The sequence below is a fragment of the Mycteria americana genome, chromosome 2 (assembly GCF_035582795.1).
Source record: "Mycteria americana isolate JAX WOST 10 ecotype Jacksonville Zoo and Gardens chromosome 2, USCA_MyAme_1.0, whole genome shotgun sequence".
Classification (NCBI taxonomy): domain Eukaryota; kingdom Metazoa; phylum Chordata; class Aves; order Ciconiiformes; family Ciconiidae; genus Mycteria; species Mycteria americana.
In genome coordinates, this window is record NC_134366.1 from 166,137,268 (window position 1) to 166,154,861 (window position 17,594).

At 38.0% G+C, this 17,594-nt stretch overlaps 1 protein-coding gene across 1 annotated transcript in view; it reads right to left on the minus strand.

The window, feature by feature from the left end:
* Positions 1–903: 903 nt before the first annotated feature.
* Positions 904–17,594, minus strand: part of KCNQ3 (potassium voltage-gated channel subfamily Q member 3) — a 208,846-nt gene continuing 192,155 nt past the window's right edge. Inside the window, exons 10-15 of the mRNA XM_075495283.1 lie at positions 11,015–11,202; positions 9,808–9,910; positions 7,178–7,309; positions 4,467–4,565; positions 2,602–2,686; positions 904–1,641 (exon numbers count right to left, since the gene is read on the minus strand). Of these exons, the coding sequence (XP_075351398.1) occupies positions 904–1,641; positions 2,602–2,686; positions 4,467–4,565; positions 7,178–7,309; positions 9,808–9,910; positions 11,015–11,202 (1,345 nt within the window). The remainder of the gene's footprint in view (positions 1,642–2,601; positions 2,687–4,466; positions 4,566–7,177; positions 7,310–9,807; positions 9,911–11,014; positions 11,203–17,594) is intronic.

Genomic DNA, 17,594 nt, shown 5'->3' on the forward strand with positions numbered 1-17,594 from the left:
CACAGTTACATTATGCAGCTTACTTAGCAGCACATAAATCAATAAAAGAATGGAGTGTATAAACTTGGAGTTCCCTACACTGAACAACCTTATTTTTGGAACAGGAAGAAAATTTGGCCCCATAAGTAACAAATGGGCTGAGCAAAAGATTTTCTACAAAATAGCATTGCAGTCAAGCTTTGAGCAATTTTATAAACACTAGTGGATATTTTCAAAGTAGTTTGAGGGATTTATATTTACATTTTACAATAAATAAATACCGATGACCAATCCCAGTAGGTGGCCTTGATAATTTTAAATTCTACCCCTAATTTCATTTTGACATTGTATTTTATGGGTAGTTGTATAATAGATCACATGAGAAACACTTAGTTCACAAAACCATTTCAGTAAGGTCATTTACTTTGACTCAGCTTTTTCCCTGCTTTGTATTAGATGTTCTTGTCTAGATTGGTTAGAGACTGATTTACTTACATTGGAAAATGGATTCCGATATTATGTTTCCACAAAGGGATAGTGCTCCTGAAAATATTTTTACTTTGCTGCTCTGTTTACAAAATATTGCAAGGACCACCATATCTCACCTGTTATCAATTCACCATTGTTGTATTGAAGAGTATCAGATAGATATGTATCATAGAAGAAATCAGCTGTACCATTTATATAGGGTAAAGTCATGCAAACCATGCTCAAAACTAAGCTCCTTAGTTTTGGTAGCATGAAAAAAACTGCATTAGTAAATTGTATGAAATGGTGCAGAATGACTACCACTAATACCACATGCATCTTATGCAGCCATTGGTGTTTTGAACTAGTAAGCTTTGGGTGTAGAGTAAGTGAGATATACAAAGTATGCTTACATTACATGGAGAAGTCAACCAGTGACTGCCCCCACACGCACTTTTAAACTGGCTTATTTGAAGGGGTCCATATTGAATCTGAAATCCCATCTCCTGTAGAAGACAAAGGCATGGAGCCACTTGGTGTAAAAGGGTCGGTGTCTGTGTCCGTTTCCCCCTCTGCTAGGTAGCGTTTCTCTCTCATCCACGCCGATCCCCCATTGGGGCCAAACGGGAAGTCATCTCTGTCTTGGGAGATACTGAAGCCACTTGGGGAGCGCTCAAGTTCCTCATGGTTGACAGAGAGAAGGGACAATGGAGTATCACTGTCTCTTGTTAAGCTCCTTCTCTGCCTTGGAGACACCTTATCTGAGTAAGGGCTTTGTAGGTCTCCTTGAGAGTGGTAGCTAACCTGGGAGTCCATTAATGAAAATATAGGCAAAACTGTTGGCCTTTCTGCATATGAAGTTGAGGAAGGTGTGGCTTGCAGTTTGCCAGAGTTTTGCCCACCTATTGATAAAGGTTGTGAATGAGTCATATGACCATGTGTTGAGAAACCATAAGGACTGACTTTGTTGACTGGAACCTGCTGGAAGTTGTAAGGAGTTTCATGAGCACACTGCTCAGTGTATTTATATATTATTGTTTTTAATTCAGAATATTTGTTTTCTTCTCTCTTCTCCTTTGCAGGAGAAGCAGTTTCTTTCAATGGACTTATCTCAGCGACTTGTATTTGCAGCTGTTCCATATGATGCATATGCATATCAACAAGAAAATCCAGTTTCTTCCCCATGTCATTAACCTGAAAAATACCAATGTTATGATATTGTCTCAAGTCAGTTGTTCAATGAAAGAGTCAATGCTCCCATAGGTGCACTACCCCCAGCAATGGTGTGCTGCCATCTTTATTGGTCATGAAGGTCATTATAGGATAATCATGACTTTCCCTTGGACTGCAGTGGATGCCAGCTTATCCTCTAACTGCCTCAGATTAAGAGGACCTATCCGTATGAACTGTGCCAAAAAAAATCTTAGCGTTGCTGGATATTTGGCAGTCCAGCATCCAACAACAGTCTACAATGTTATGATCAAAGTCTTGATACCATACGATAAATAGCTATTATGAAAATATAACAGATGGAATTACCTTTGCACACAGACCTATTCTCTAACTCTTAATAGTCCCACAACATCAGGGTTAAATATCAGGACTACTTTCCTTTCTCTTTTGATAGTACTTTGTCCCTGAACATTTACATTCCATGAAAGGACTTGATGTGAATCAATGCCACTTGCCTCCATCTTACTTAGTTATGTATTAAAAAATTAGAGTGTCTTGACTTGCTAAGCAATAGGTTAGGATGCACAAAGAGGGCCCAAAAATACCTGTGGAGGCTATCCCTTTGAGTGCTAGACCCTGCAAAAGAAGGTGGTGCTCACAGCAAAACAGCAGACATGATGAGTATGGAGTTTAAGGGAATGAAAACGTCCCATCTAAACATCATGGTTAGGGTCTTGCTGCCATATATAATTATATTCATTCAACAGTTTTCAAAATGCACACTTCCCAGTTAATTAAATTCTTTCATGAAAAATTAACAACATAGTTTTGTGATCATTAGTACAAGATCTGTGTGATCTGTCTTGATCATCAACAGTACAACTCTGCCTGGGTCAGCCAAAGATTCATACAGAATTTATGTCAGCTTTATAATTTCTGTACAAGCGCCTCAGCCTCCACCATTGTAATGAAATTACGTACCTGTCGTTCAACTTTAACAAATTTGCCCATCATACTTTGGTCTTCAGTATCTGCTGTAGATGCTTTGGCTACATATGGATCATTTCTACAAAGAATTAATAATTATTAGTGTTCAATTTTTCTTTGCATCACAGTAAGTAATTTATATCAGAAAACAGAATTACCATCTTGGTGGTATAGTCATATAGCACCTTGGAGCTCCATTTAAGAAAAGATTGAATTTAGTTATTTATCATACAAACAGGAGCAAAAGTCTATTCTATGTGATTCCAATGCATTTCTCAAAATATATTCCTCATTTTTAATTTAAAATTATTTTTGTTCAAAATTAAGATTAAGAAAAAACAAAAGCAAACAAAAAGTTCAAAATGAAAGTGAAATTAATCTCAGACTTGGTGGAATAATTTCAGGTTTGTGAAGAATGTTGAGATAGTTTAGATAGTGGGTCTACAGATGGTCATATGTTTTTAAATCTAATTCTTTATAATTAGTGTCTTTGAAGACTGAATCTGAGTTTCCAGGCTGAGTGGGTTTTTTTTCTCAATTTCATTTAACCAAATAGTAAGTGGCAGAGACTGGAAATGCTGAAAAGAGACGTTCTGGCCTGGAGATTTAAAGCGGATTCCAGAATAAATTTTTTTCTATATAATTTCCTACTGCCCATCCATCAGATGGACTAACTTCAGGAGGTAAGAAGATGATCTCTGCTTAACTAAAGAACTTTGATTTATAACTTCACGGGATCTAGGATGGTAATTGCCAAGCTAAATCTTTGTCAAAAGATTTCCAAATCAACTTCAAAGGAATCTATGTCTTTCCATAACCTATGTCAAAGTCTAGAAAAACAATTTCTAAGCACTTGTTCTTTAACATGACTTAGAACAAATACACCCTAAAACTTTTGTTTTAACAGGTCCAGTTCTTCTGTTTCTGACAAAATTCAAAATATAGCTGTGAATATATCTTACTAAAGCAGAAACTATAACTAAAACATGTCAGATTTTGCACATTGGGTTACTGATGATATGAGCTCATTCAAATTTTGCAATCTGCTTTGTTTCCCAAATGATCATTGCCTCTTCCATATATGTAGGTCTCTGTCTTCACATTTACATGTTTTTAGATTTTTCACTGGGTGGGATAAACCAGATAGAGCCAAGTTAATTTATTTTCTGTAAGATTACTTTTGTTCTGAGCAACCATAACAGCTTTGGGGACAGATTGTCAATGGTCTTGTGTGGTTCTTCATGGATATTTATTGACAGATTGATAGTTGTAAATAACAGAAGAAATGTCATTTATTATTGAATTCTTGCTAGCAGGAATGCAGCAATACAATAACATGCTGTAATTTTCACACCCAGAAACCTGGTATTGCAATTTATTTTCAGTAATTCTCACCAATCATTGATTTAAAAGCAACATCATTAAAACTCTGTGCTTGCTGTGTGGTGGGGGCTATAATGAAACTTTTTTCACTTCAGGAAGATAACTGGTTTACCTTCAAACTATAGGTGATTTTTATTGAGTTTTTAAGTGGGTTTACTGGTTGAATGTTAGAAATTCAGCACATCAGTAACCAAATGTACATATTTCATATCAAATTATATTTCCAAACAGTGGAGAAGGTAAGCTAGGCAATTAAGAAGCCATCAAGTTTAGATTTCCATCATACATTGTTCTTAGGGAAGCTAGTGCCTTTCTGGCTCAACATTTACACATATGTATCTTGTAGCAACACATCCTCTCAGTATCATTACTCTAACAGTGTACTGGCTGGATGAATGAAGGGCATGCTTATTGGTATGAATGAACTTTCAATTTCTGTTTTGGTCCGTGCAAAATACTAGGCATAAAAAATTCACCTGGGAGACTGTTGTGAAGGGTAAGAAAAAGCTCCTCCCTTTTGGGATTTCTTATGCTTGGGAGTAGATGGAGGTCCAGGTGTAAAAATCATATCTACTCTGAAAAAAAGAAAAGTGCAACTGCATAAGTCCATCTCTAAATGCTAACACATAATAGAAAGTGCTATGCATCTCTGCAGCAAACAGTAGCGAAGATTCAAAAAGGAATCACGTTTTGATTTGGTAATATATGGAGGGTCATGACATGTTTGTTCTGTTCTGGGTCCACAATCAATACATTGAATTGTAATTACCTGGTAGTTTCATGGTAACTAAGTAATTATCTAGCTCACTGTTTCCAAACTTTGCCATTTGAAACACATGACTTCATTTCCTTCAAAGGAACTAAATAGTGTGATTGTCAAAAAACCTCCAGTAACAGTGCTCCTAAAAATATCAGGAGAGACCCATCAGGTTTTGTGCTGGATAGTGAAAATCAGAATTTGGCAAAAGACAGCAATTCCTGCTACTCTTAACAAACCAATAACTTCCTAGCAGTTATTGTGCCTAATTATCAGTAATTTTTTTTGTCTTTACTAATTATTCATTTGGTTTGGAAAATATAACTATAAATGAAATTTCACAAGGAATCGTACTTGACTTTTTATTTGGAATAAAACCAGAAAGATTGTTTGGGAGCTCCTGCATATTTAATTACACACTTTTACTATATCAATATATTCTTTCATTTGGCATATCCAACTGCTCAGGTGTAAGCAAGCCTCTGTTCTTTCAGCCCACACACCAAACTGACCAGATATCAGCACCAGTCCACAGAGCAGTTATCTGTATTATCAGACAATCCACGCAGGTACATTCCATGGCTTCAACGTGCCCCATGGAGTTCTGAAAATGGAACTTTAAAAAGCTCAAGGCAAACCTCACAAAGCTAGCTAGATATTTGCTAGGCACCCAAGCATTGCTGGGCCATCAGTCAATGTCTCATCAAACTCCTATGGCATCTCGCTATTCAGAGACACAATGAGTAGTACTCACCTCCCTGGTTTTGTCCAATTACAATAAGTGGAGATCTAGTCAACACAGCAAAGAAAATTTGGGGGAGAGTAAGGGAGATTCAACAGATCACATGAAGGCATCTGGTTTAAGCAGGGATTAATTGTGCCATAAAGGCCATTAATTATGTTGACTAGCTCTCTGTTAACTATAAGAGGAATCTCACATGGCTTGCCAGGATTATGCTTTTTCTTCAAAGACCTCTTAAAAGGTCTTCCTTGCATACGTGCAAAATGGCTGTTGAAATTTTGTGATTCTTCCACTACTGGAACTACTACTACTGGAAGCGAAGAACTACTTCTTCACACTGGGGTATGGCATTGCTGAGCCGAAAGTCTCAGAGCTGAGGTTGTGCTGTGCTTCTCGCCCTGACTCACCTCTATAACCACTGCATGAGATGGGCCTTATCATGTCAGGCACCTTTACTGCTGCTAGGACTCAAGCAAGTATCTGAGAGGTGCTCTGTTGTCCAAAATCACACAATACCTCACTGTGAGGTAAAGGAAGGATCTCCAGTATAAGGCGTGTAGACCCCACCATAGATAGGTGCAGATTTCTAACATCATGAGCCCTCCTCAACTTCCTGAGTTCAAAAAGACATTACTGCATTGAAACCCAAGCTCATGTGATGCAGAGCTCATTTTATAGAGTAACAATGGTTTTTTGTGGTATATAATTAAAGAGAACAGCTTTTCTAGAGCAATAATAGTGAGGTAGGAAACAGACATGTTATATTCTTGAAAATGAGATAGCCCAGTACATGGAAAAGCACTCTGAAATAAGAAATTATGAAGTTCAACAGAAGGACCAGAGCAGCCTTACAAAGTCAAGGTAAGTCTAGATAAAGTCCAAATGTGCAGCAAGAGTTTCACTTGCTCAGCCCATTCTTGAGAGAAATCAAGGTTATGTCTAGGTGGCATTTTGCTATTCAGAGTGACTGGGGGGGCTCAGGGAACATGGACAGTGCTGTGCTGAGACTGAACTAATACACCTACTCACATATACACACACGTGCACCCAAACCCAGACAAGCTTACTAGCTCAAGTTCTGACCTGTGCCCATGGTTCAGGATGCAAGCAGCACAAATTTGTGTAGACATGCCTCAAAAGCACATCAGGATGAACCGCTTCCTTGAGGAAACAACTGTGGGAGCAGATTGCACCTGAACAGTCACAAAGGCCTGAAATTCCAATTTTTTTCATATATGTCAATTTACACCTGAGTGAAGGGGATGTAGAACCTTCTGTGCTGATGTATTTTTGCACTTGTATGAGATGTTTCACCAAACACAGGTCAGCAGAGAATCCAGCCCAAAGAAAAGGTCATGTAGAGCAACTATTGCTTTTATTTGTCATCTGTAAAAAGGGGAGAAGGGGAGAAACTTGACCCTAATCAAATAAGGCAATGGGCAAGAAAATTCACAGGATTTTTTACTCCTATTTCCTTGTTCTAAGTATGAGCTAGTGGTCTCTTCTGCTGCAGTTACCCCTGCTAGCTGCTCACTTGCCGTTATTCTTTGGGGAAAAGGCTTTCTTATTGACCAGCTACGCTATGCAAAGACGTAGCTTCTGGGTGGCCTTGTAGGCAAATAGGCCAACTATGCTTTTATTTTGCCAGCACAGCTGCACATTTTCCCCATTTACCAGAGGATTCTTACCTTGCCTGAAGATATTTTATTCTGGAAAGCATATCGAGATGCCCTGCTGAGTATTGCTCTATCACATCCTTTACATCATAAGGCCTCAAAGTCTCCTTGAATTTTTTTTTATAGAGACGAAACTGTAGTATTCTGCATAATAAACAGAAAAATTACTAACTTCTTATATCAATTCCATAATGATAATTTGCAGTTTTATTGAATAATTGATAAATACTCTGGATGTTTGGAAATTAAGCATGTTATTTCAAAACAAGGCAATAAAACATAAGCAGAGAATCTGTAATTTCATATCACATTTGTAAATATATAATAGTTGGCTTTTCATAATTAATAGGCTAAAACAAATTATACACATTAAATGTCTTTTTCAGCACTATCATCATAACTAGAAATGGTTCAAAGCTACAAGATCATATGTGGAATTTGATTTTGAACAACATAACTCACAGGAGATTTTCAAGCTGTGAAGCTGAAGCTGCTTTTTTTATGCTTCAGCCTATTATAAAGCTAATTTATTGTACCTATAATGCTGAATCATTTTCAGCTTGGTTTTCATTTTGCACCTGGGAAAGTTTCAGATAGGAAATGTTAATTAGATAGAAATGTGGAAGTTAAGAAGTTAGCAGCAGTTCAAGTTGTGGAGAAAGAAAAATTGTTACAACTGCCTTGAAAAAAACAGCAGTATAACATTATTGTTGTTGTAATAATAATAATAATAATAATAATAATAATAATAATAATATTGCTGTTATTATTAATATTATTATAAAATGCCCTAGTAATTAATAACAGAATTCTTATAATGACCAGTGCTGGCCAGAGTACCTGAAAACTATTTGGCATTCTTTTTTTCATTCTTTTCTGTTTATACATTAGTTTATACTGTCATATCTTGGTCGATTAAACAAATAGACAAGAAACATATGTAAAGAATGAAAAGCATTTTATTTCTTTAATCTGTCTTAGCCTTGGGATCCAAGGGTTTGGTTTCTCAGTAGAGTGTCCATGTTCTTATTGGTCTGAATTGGGGAATTGCTGTCGTCCGTTCAGATTCTGACCTGGTTTTTATTCAAGGTGGGTGTGGTTTATTCAAGGGGTTTTTTAACCTTTTTAAAATCTGTATAAACTTTCATTTAGCAAAGATAATTCTATTATGACTTTTTAAGGGTGTTTGACTCTTTAACTCTGTTGCTTATAAATCTTTCAATATTTCAAAATTATACCTATGCCCATTATAACCAAACTATATATGATAACAGCAAAACTATACTTAAAAAAAAAAAAAAATAGGAATCAATAGGAAATTAGTAATTTCAATTTAAAATCTCCTTGATCATGACCTTGAAAACCCATTAAGGGTTTTGTCTGAAAGAATTACTTCCCATTAACATTCAGGGTCTGGGTAAACTATACAAGAAAAAAAAAAAACCAAACAAAAAACAAAACCAACAACCTGGCTCATGACTGAGTTTAAAGGGAAATTGCATGAATCAATTAGATTTGCACAGGATGTGGGAAAGGAAGTTTTGCAAAAGTAATAATAGCATGTTTCATGGAGGCGGGGCTGGAAAACAGGACAGATGTATAGTCTGTGTTTGAAAGCAAACAGGTATCAAGGAAAGAAAGGGAAAACTGTGGAGGAAGTAGGGATGAAGAGAACTCCAGCGGGAGGGAAGCAGTCATGGGTCACATGAGCAAAGCCTGTAGGGCGTGGCTTTCAGCAGGCTTGAGAAAATTTGGGATTTTTAATGACTGGTTCTCCTGCACCCAATTGGAAAAGAACCAGGAGAATGTATATTATAGTTATATACATACAAGTATATAGTTATATACTTATAAACATCTTCCTTGAAGCTTTTCTAAGAAGATAATTTTGGGGCACTCCAGACTTGCAGTAGTTCACCTGAAAGGTAGTAACTCCCTGGCCCAAAACTTAACAACTTCTGGAATAAAAAGCAATTGCAATGAAAGCAGAGTATTTTCCTATGGGGGTATTTTTCAAAAAATACTGAGTGGAGGAGTAGCAAGAGCATCAGTGAATGAATTCTACGTGCTTGCTGTGCCAAACACATTATCAAGCCTTACTAGGAGTTCTCTAACCTTAGGGAATATCTCTTGTGATACGAAAATAGAGGTGACACATGTCACAGGCTGAAGACTGCTGAAATGGAGACCTCAGCATCTATTAAAGTATGACAGCTGAAAAGTATATTGCACACTCATCAACTGTGAATAAAAGAGAGTTGAGTCAGCTCAGAGTTTATTGTTAAGCTAAAATTCCAGTTTTACATAAATACTACAGCACTAAATTGAGCAAGATACTATATTTATAGTATGTTCTAATGAGGAACTGAATACAATATTATTTTATAATAAATATATTTATGGAGTATCTTGCAAAAATGGCATGGTCAATGTTACTGAAAAACATTTTCCTTTCTGCACATTTTCAGAAAGGACTTTAAATAGGGTCTCTCCTGTGCTTTTCAATATATCTAGAATAATCTAATCTATTGCATTTTAAAAAAGTAATAACAGCAACAATGAATCAACATGTAGCAACATGGTAATGTGATTTCCTGAAGTATAAGCATTCAAAGTCAAAGCAAAGCATCAGAGACATTTACCTGACAGCCCGGATGGCTGTCTTGAATGTAGGGATCATATCTTCCACAAGGAAGTCGCTACTGTCGCCTCTCTCTTCTGCCATGGGTTCCCCTGTTCCCGCATCTGCAAAGCAGGTCAAAAAAAAGCTGTGTGAACACCTGACCACACAATATTTAGAGGGAGGTCTGGCTGACTAAAGCACCACATAAAGTGTAATTTAGTAAAGGAACATCTCTTGCAGGTTCCTCTGTCTCTGGTCAGCTCTTGAAAGGGATTTGATAATTCTGCTGGGACTGCTGTAAGACATTATTTGAGGGATGTCCTCTCAGATTCCAGCATTTCTGAAACATTGGGAACTTTTCTTCCTTTCCAATAGATTTAGAAGTTCCCACTTTTAGGAGCTTTTACAATGAAAAATCTTTGCCAAAATTATTTTATGTAAGGCTAAAACAGGTGTAGAAGCTACAGGCAAAGTTCTCCTCCCACTTGCACTGCTTGGAGCTCATGTACCTTCATGGAAGAGAATAATCAAGTTCCCGGTGTGGACACCCAGACTACATCCATGGTAGTATGCCAGAATGCACTGATGCCAGCTGGCACAATAAAGGAGAAACTGTTATTTAAGACTATTTAGACACTATAGGCAAGAAGAGGAAAATGTGTACTCAGGGAAGCTGAGAGGAAAAATGCCCTATGATGTTGGACGGATGCCCAATAGAAATCTGCTGAGGGACAGCAGTTGTAGGGACAGTGGGAGGGAAGCAACAGTTGACTCTCTAAAACAAGGTTTTAAGAGACTGCAGTGAGGAGGTATTTGAGATGCCTGGAGCCAGGCTAGTGCAGGCCTGGATGCAGTCTGGGAGGGAGCTACCTTAGCATAGCATCCCTGCTGATAAACCAAACCATGACGGCATGTGCTTTTTTGGGGATATAGATTCACTGCCCAGTGTGCTTTCTTTTTTCCAGGTCAAATAGATTGATTCCACCACTGGCTTTATCCCCTATCAATTGCTGTTTTTACGGAGGGCCATTATCTTATCTCAAGCACTGTGTTGCCTGGACTCCAGCATTCATTTCCTGGAAGCTTCCCCAAATGTGCCATGTAAAATCAGGGACCGGCCATGCTTGGCCCAGAAAGTCACAAACCTTCAACAGAAGATGCAGAGTAACAAAGCAAAATGGGGAAAACGGGGGATGGATAGAAAGAAATCAACACAGATGGGCTACCTTCTGAGCTTTGCCAAAAAGCGTACGCTTTCATTCGGAATGCAGTGCGAAAACGCTCCTTATTATTCAAGACAACATTCTTAGGCTCTTTTGAAGGACTTTCTTCAATGGCATCTACATTCAGAGGGGTAAATAGCTTTCCTTTAGTATTGGTACCACGAACCCGATCCAAGAGACCCAGCTTTTGGCTACAAAATAAGCAAAAGTAATCATTTTCCTCCTTTGTACACTTTTAACTTGTTTTCATGATGCTTTAAGTATATAATGGGCTAAATAAATGTTTTGTACACAAGGACACTGCTGGGGCTACCATAATACATCAATGTCTTTGTAAGCAACAGTGAAGCTCCACAGATAATTAACTGCTTTTTATGAGCATTTTTTTAATCAATGTTGAAAATGTTACCAGAGGGTCTTGCTATCCTCTCTATGTAATGTATCAGAGTGCTTCAGCTCCAGTAGCATGTCTGAAGCATTAGATTTATTATTAAGAAGAGAAACACCACTACTTAGGCAGTTATATAGTTGAATGATAAGGATGCTTGGCCTTTCCTGTTCAGTGCTTTCTTTAACTACGGGGTCTGTGGCATGCCGTTAAATGAATAACTTGTGTGCATAGCCAGAACTAAAAGAAAGTCAGATGTGCTGTGAACCAAATGAATTATCAGTAAAACACTGGAAAGGCATTGCCAAGCAATTACTAGGTACATGGTAGGGCAGGCTACCCAGTTCTCTCTACCATTCACTTTCAGTCATCTCTAACTATACTAGAAATTGAGGTGACCTATATGAATTGTAGTAAAGTGTCATATTTTTTTCCTCTGATGATTGCTTGCACTGTCCTCCTATAGATTTATGATCAAAGACATTTTTCCTTCAGTGACAACATAAAGCTAGAATTGCATCTACTTGCCATCTTACCAGCATCAGTAACCCTTCTGACAGCCTGATGACTGTAACGGCCTTAAAGGCAATTACTAATACCACTGAAAAGAACAACACAAAAGGAATTTGCTAGTGAGAGTATCAGCTTAAATATGCTCTGAACACTTCATAGGTGAAAGATGGTATAATTATTTGATTTGCTTGTTCACTTTGCTGCATAAATATTTGCTAATTGCACATTTGTTAAAAAAATGTGGGGCTAAGTCATGGGAAGAAAGCCTGCCTTTTAACCCATTCCTGGATGTTGCCATGTGGGACAGCTCTGGGGAGAGGTGAATTGTGCACACATGGTCAAGAGACACTTAGGTGCAGGAGAGAAGGGCAGGCAGGTTGAATGGGGGGAGAGAAGAAGCCATTGCAGCTATCAGCTTTCTGAGAGCCACAGATAGGAGCAGAGCTGAAGGATGAACAGCAGTGGTGACCAGAAGAAAGAGATTTTATAGGTACGCAGGGAGGTATCTGCAGTATGCGCAGCTGAAGCCACTAAACTTGCTGGTAGGAGAGGCAAGCGTGGGGAGGGCCCACCGTGCAAGGACATAGTGGACAAAGATGGAGACTTGTGTGTAGACCTTGCAAGTGAAGGGTCTCCCTCACAGAACTACTTATTCTCTATTTAAGGAGTTATCTCGGTCAGATGGATTATTTTTGTGTTCTAGCATCTCTGGTGTCATTGATGCACCTCTTTGAAGAAGGATCTATTTCTATCTCAGAGCTCTGTCTGTGGCAGTATCCCTCCACATTGGAAGTTCTTAGGACATTCCTCTTAAAATGATAAAGGCAAGATGGATTTAAAGACACATAGGATGACTTTGCAGCTTTCATAAGAGTGCTAACTCTAGTAAGAATCCTGCAGTTTACAGCATACAAAATTCCTACATGATGTGAGCATTGAACATCACAGCTGTTGCAGGTTTTTGTGTTGTTTGTTTTGTCATTTTTTTTTTTTAATATGAATTACTGGGGCCCTCATCTCTACTATCTGTTTCCGATTAATATATCTTTGACCCAGAAGGTAATGAAATATGGGCTTCCCTGCCACAAAAGATGGAAGCACTAAACCTTTGTATAAGATGTTTTTTCAAGCCTTCTGAATTTTCTTGTTGCAACATGACAATACTTGTGAATGCAATTTCTGAAGCCTAGCAAATTCAGGTACTTGCTCTGTCATTGCATGTATGAAGTGCATATGTGTGTGCAAGTAGGGAAGTGGTAACTAAGAGGGACTTGTGTGAGTATGGAGACACACAGCTAGTCCTGCTATATTAGCATCGCCAGGACTGAAGTCAATGATGTGAGAAGATAAAAGCATGGATTTGAATGAAGAATTGGAATAGTCTAAGTGAATGGTATTAATATTACCCAGACTTTGCCCTAATGTAATTTCCTGAGGAATTCATGGCATGGGGAAAGACAAACAAAGCGCAGATAAATGTATAGAGCAAAAATCAGGGATTACTTCCTTCTTTGTAGAAAAATATGAGATGTTACTTGTTGACATCTGTGGCAAATTAGTCATCACAGAATGTGTAAGGCAGTCTCATGTTCGGTCTTAAGCACTTGTTTAAAAAGTGGTTTCCATAGTGCCTGCTTTTGGGTTAGAATCTTGATCCAATTGATCCACCAAGGTGCTCTAAAGGTTAAACTGATGGTGAGTCCATCAGGGTCCCAACAAGTGGTTTGTGTGCTACTAAGATAGGGAGAATCCTGTGATCTCTTTTCTGCATCACTATCACTTCTCTATTCTTTCAGAGGCCATGCTTGAGAGCAGTAGTGCTTTACAAGACAGATGTCTTAAGTCCATGGAATTTCTGTGAATTTGGATTCTTCAAGCACTCAGCTACCACATATAGGAAAAATATATACAGAAGAAGACGACAGCTAATGAGCAAGTTTTGAAAGCGCATGAAAAATAAAGGTGAGTAAGTAAAAGCCAACTGAATGAGTTGTGTGTGTTTTTGGGGGGGTACAGCAGGGAAAAAGAAATTCTCATGTCTCAATAGTTATAAAACCAAAGTTTGAAGGAGGAATTAATTTCAAGAAGGATGGTTGAGAAGAGTCTGAAACTGTGACACATCACTGAAAAGGATTTTAATGCAAAGAAATGCACCAAAAATCTAGCTGAGTGATAACAAAGAGTCAGCCAGGCAATATAGACTGATGGGCATGAAGATGCTACAGGGAGTAAGCTTGTGAGGTCTTCAATGTGAAGAAAAACAGACAGAGCAATTAAGCATGCTTGGCATCATGGTGAACTTTGTAGACTGAAGGAGACTGTGAAATAAGCTACAAGAAGGAAGAAACTGAAGCAGTTTTAGGATGAGTAGATCTATTGAGTGATAATAAAATGAAGACATTTTTCCCTAGGTCTGAAAAAATTGTATGCACAACAGGCTTGTTGTAGAGATCAGCTTTTCCTGGTGGGATTAACAGGTCACCAATAATAGATGAATCTCAAATGAAAGGGGAGACTATAGTCCACGTAATCTTCCGGATTTCAAGATTGATCGTCTTGGTTCAAGACCTTCCAGGAGGAGAAGGAAGCTCCTAGAAGGATGAAAACTAGCAGTGAAACTCAAATGATTTCAGATGATGAGGTGATTTCCTTAAAGGCAAGAAGTAGTCACATACTACATATTGGTTTTGACCAAGGTATTAAATGTCACAAGATTTGGTTTAGTAACACTACAGAGAAGTTCTCAATAGAAGAATATGTTTAAGGCAGAGAACCTGAAAGATGAAGAAGTAGAAAAATAGGTGAGACAGAGGATTCCTATTGTTTATAAATAGCAGTTTAATACTATATTAGAATAGAGTTGTCATTACATATGGCCTCTGACTCTCTCTCCAGAAACTTGCTTGGTCCTTCAAAATACATATCCAGCTCTCTCAAAGTTTGCCCCTTAAAATGCCTGTAATAACTGCCCTCCTTACCAAAAGACAAGGAGGCATAAAGTGCACTGCAAGGAACTATAGGGATCAGACCAGCAGGAAAAGGGTCAGTGAATGATGGAAAGTATCCAAAACATTAATCTTGTGGATTTTTCTTTTTTTAATATAGGACAGAAATATAGGCAATATCTGCAGAAATCTCTGCCATGGAGCTATACAAGAATAGGAGTGATCAAGATTTGATATCCTCCTCATAGATCAAAACAGCTCAAAATATTCCTCTGCATTCAGCACAAAAGGCTACTTATTTGCAGTGATGTTTTCCACTGCACATGTAGGCACACTCATTTGTGGGTTGGGTTGTTTTTTTTTTTTGTGGGGTCAGGGTTTAAGGTAGATAATATAAACCAAAAGCATTCCCAAATTCTCTTTCGAGGGAGTTTCTCAACTTTCCCCATTGATAAGTGTCAGTTTAGGAACAAACTCTTGTCCCAAGACTGTTGCTCGAGCATCTTAGGTTTAGGACCTAGAACTCATCCGATCTGTCTTAAGCTGTTTAAAAAGTTAAATGTCCTGTCTAAGATTAATCTTGAGACCCCTTTCTATAACCAGTGGGAAGTTAGCAACCTACAGAGTGCAGTTTATCTCTGTTTCACTTTGGGATAACTTTACAGCTGGGGGAACTTGTCTCTTGTTATTGACTACAGAAAGATCTAGATGAGAAGTCATTTAAAAAGCAGGTCTCTAGTCTAAGCTAAAGTTACCTAAGCTGAAGCCTTCCTCATTAATTGAATCCTGATGATTAACCCTTAAAGTAACATTCAGATTCATAACAGTATGTTTATGCAATAAATATAGACAATTGTGTTCATATCCAGGCAGCCAGAGCAGTAGAATCATCAGAAAATAATTCATCAGCTTCACATGAAAAAATACAACAGTATGTTGTATACAAAAAAAACCAAAACAAAACCCAAGCTTCTTTCCAGATAATGACTAGCTGTCATCAGAGAAAAAATGGACTTTATTCTCATTTCCAAGGGATGAAATCTGGGTCTGCTGGGGTTTTTGTTTTCATTGTGCTTTTTAAAAAGACTTAGGAAACATCTGTTCTCATCACACAATCTCCTTCATTAAAACAGCATGCGCATGGCTCAGTCTCAGAGTATGAAGCATGCGCAGACCACATAATCCTTCATGAGAGTGGCTAGGACAGTGGTTCCCACCCACAGGTTCATGTACTGCTGCTTGTCTTTCAGACTCCTCCTACTGACATTAGCTACTCTTCCTCCCCTTGGGACAGTGGTCCCACTTCATTTGGTTTCCTTACAGTCAATAAAACGTGATTCCTGACTTCCAACGCAATTCCAGAAACGGGGGATTCAAATGCATCCAAAACATGCTGATAAAAGTGCAGAGTAGTTTCTATGACTAGCTTGGATATGTTGCCATTGCTTGTCTTGCATGCTATTGCATCCTCTCCCTGTGGTGGAATAAAAATTTTCCCAAAACCTTTGTCTTTGAAGTGGAGTCCCAGCATGAGAACTCAATTCTGTGGTAGATACAGACCACCATAAAAGGAGGAAGGCAGAAGCAGTGCAGACAGTTTAGCTTTAAAGCTTCCTAACTAAAGAACAATTCAGCTCTCAGATTCTTGCTCCCCAAGAGCAGTGGGAATTATTTTGGAACATCCGAGAGATGAATTTGGTGGCTGGATATACAAGAGATGGCTGGCTTCTGCAGCAGATGTTTTACTCTTGCTCAGAATAAAGAGTGGGAACCACTGAACTAGAAATACTTTTCCAGAAACAGTCATGCAAGGAAATAATGCAGTTACATCCCATCATGCAAGCCAGATACTCTCCTCTCTGTGCTTTGCCTAGTATTGGAGTTTCATAAACAAATGGTACATGTATGAGAAGAAAAATAATGAATTAATGCTAACAGTGAATCAAACACAGCCCTCTTCCATGCATTTACCACTTTCACCTAACAAGGAGTAATAATAATCAGGAAACGTTTCCATATTTTTGCAGTTTAGCTAATCATTAGATTTAGTTGGTCTTAAGAAACTGGAAGAAAAAGGGAGTCATGTTTACTCCAACATTTTACTACATTATCAGCTGTACTTATATGGGTGAACTTAGCTTTGGGAAATCAAACATTCTGAATGAGATTTCCAGAAGTATTCTCCTTTGAACTATTCCCAGTAGAAATTAGCACAAAACTAATGTTATGAGGACAGCCATGAATCCTGCACTGAATAAATTTAGCTGATCTCAGAGAGTTCATGTGTCTTCTTAATACAAAACAAAGAGCATTCTGCACTGCTGAGGTACTTCTGAATTTTGGCCAATCAGCTTTCCCTTTTAAGGAAATCAAGTAACATTCTTTTCTTTAGAGAGAAACTCACTCTACTCTTGAGAATGAACTACTCTTGAGATGAACTACTCTACTCTTGAGATGAACTACTCTTGAGAAAATGTTCAATCTCAAAATAATTGACTGTAACTTCTTGACAACTAATGTCTTAATTTAAAAAGCCACTTTGCACCCTGAATCTTGAGGTCTAAATTTGCAATTTTCTGATGTCTGAAGAAGAAACACCCCCTTTTAGCCAACCAATTTCCACACTCTTTGGTAGTGTATGTCCTCACTGGTATTTAACTGCAGGCATGACTCTAAAGCCAAACTCACCTACCATCCAGATTATTTGCCCAGAAACATGAACAGAGGTCCTAACTTG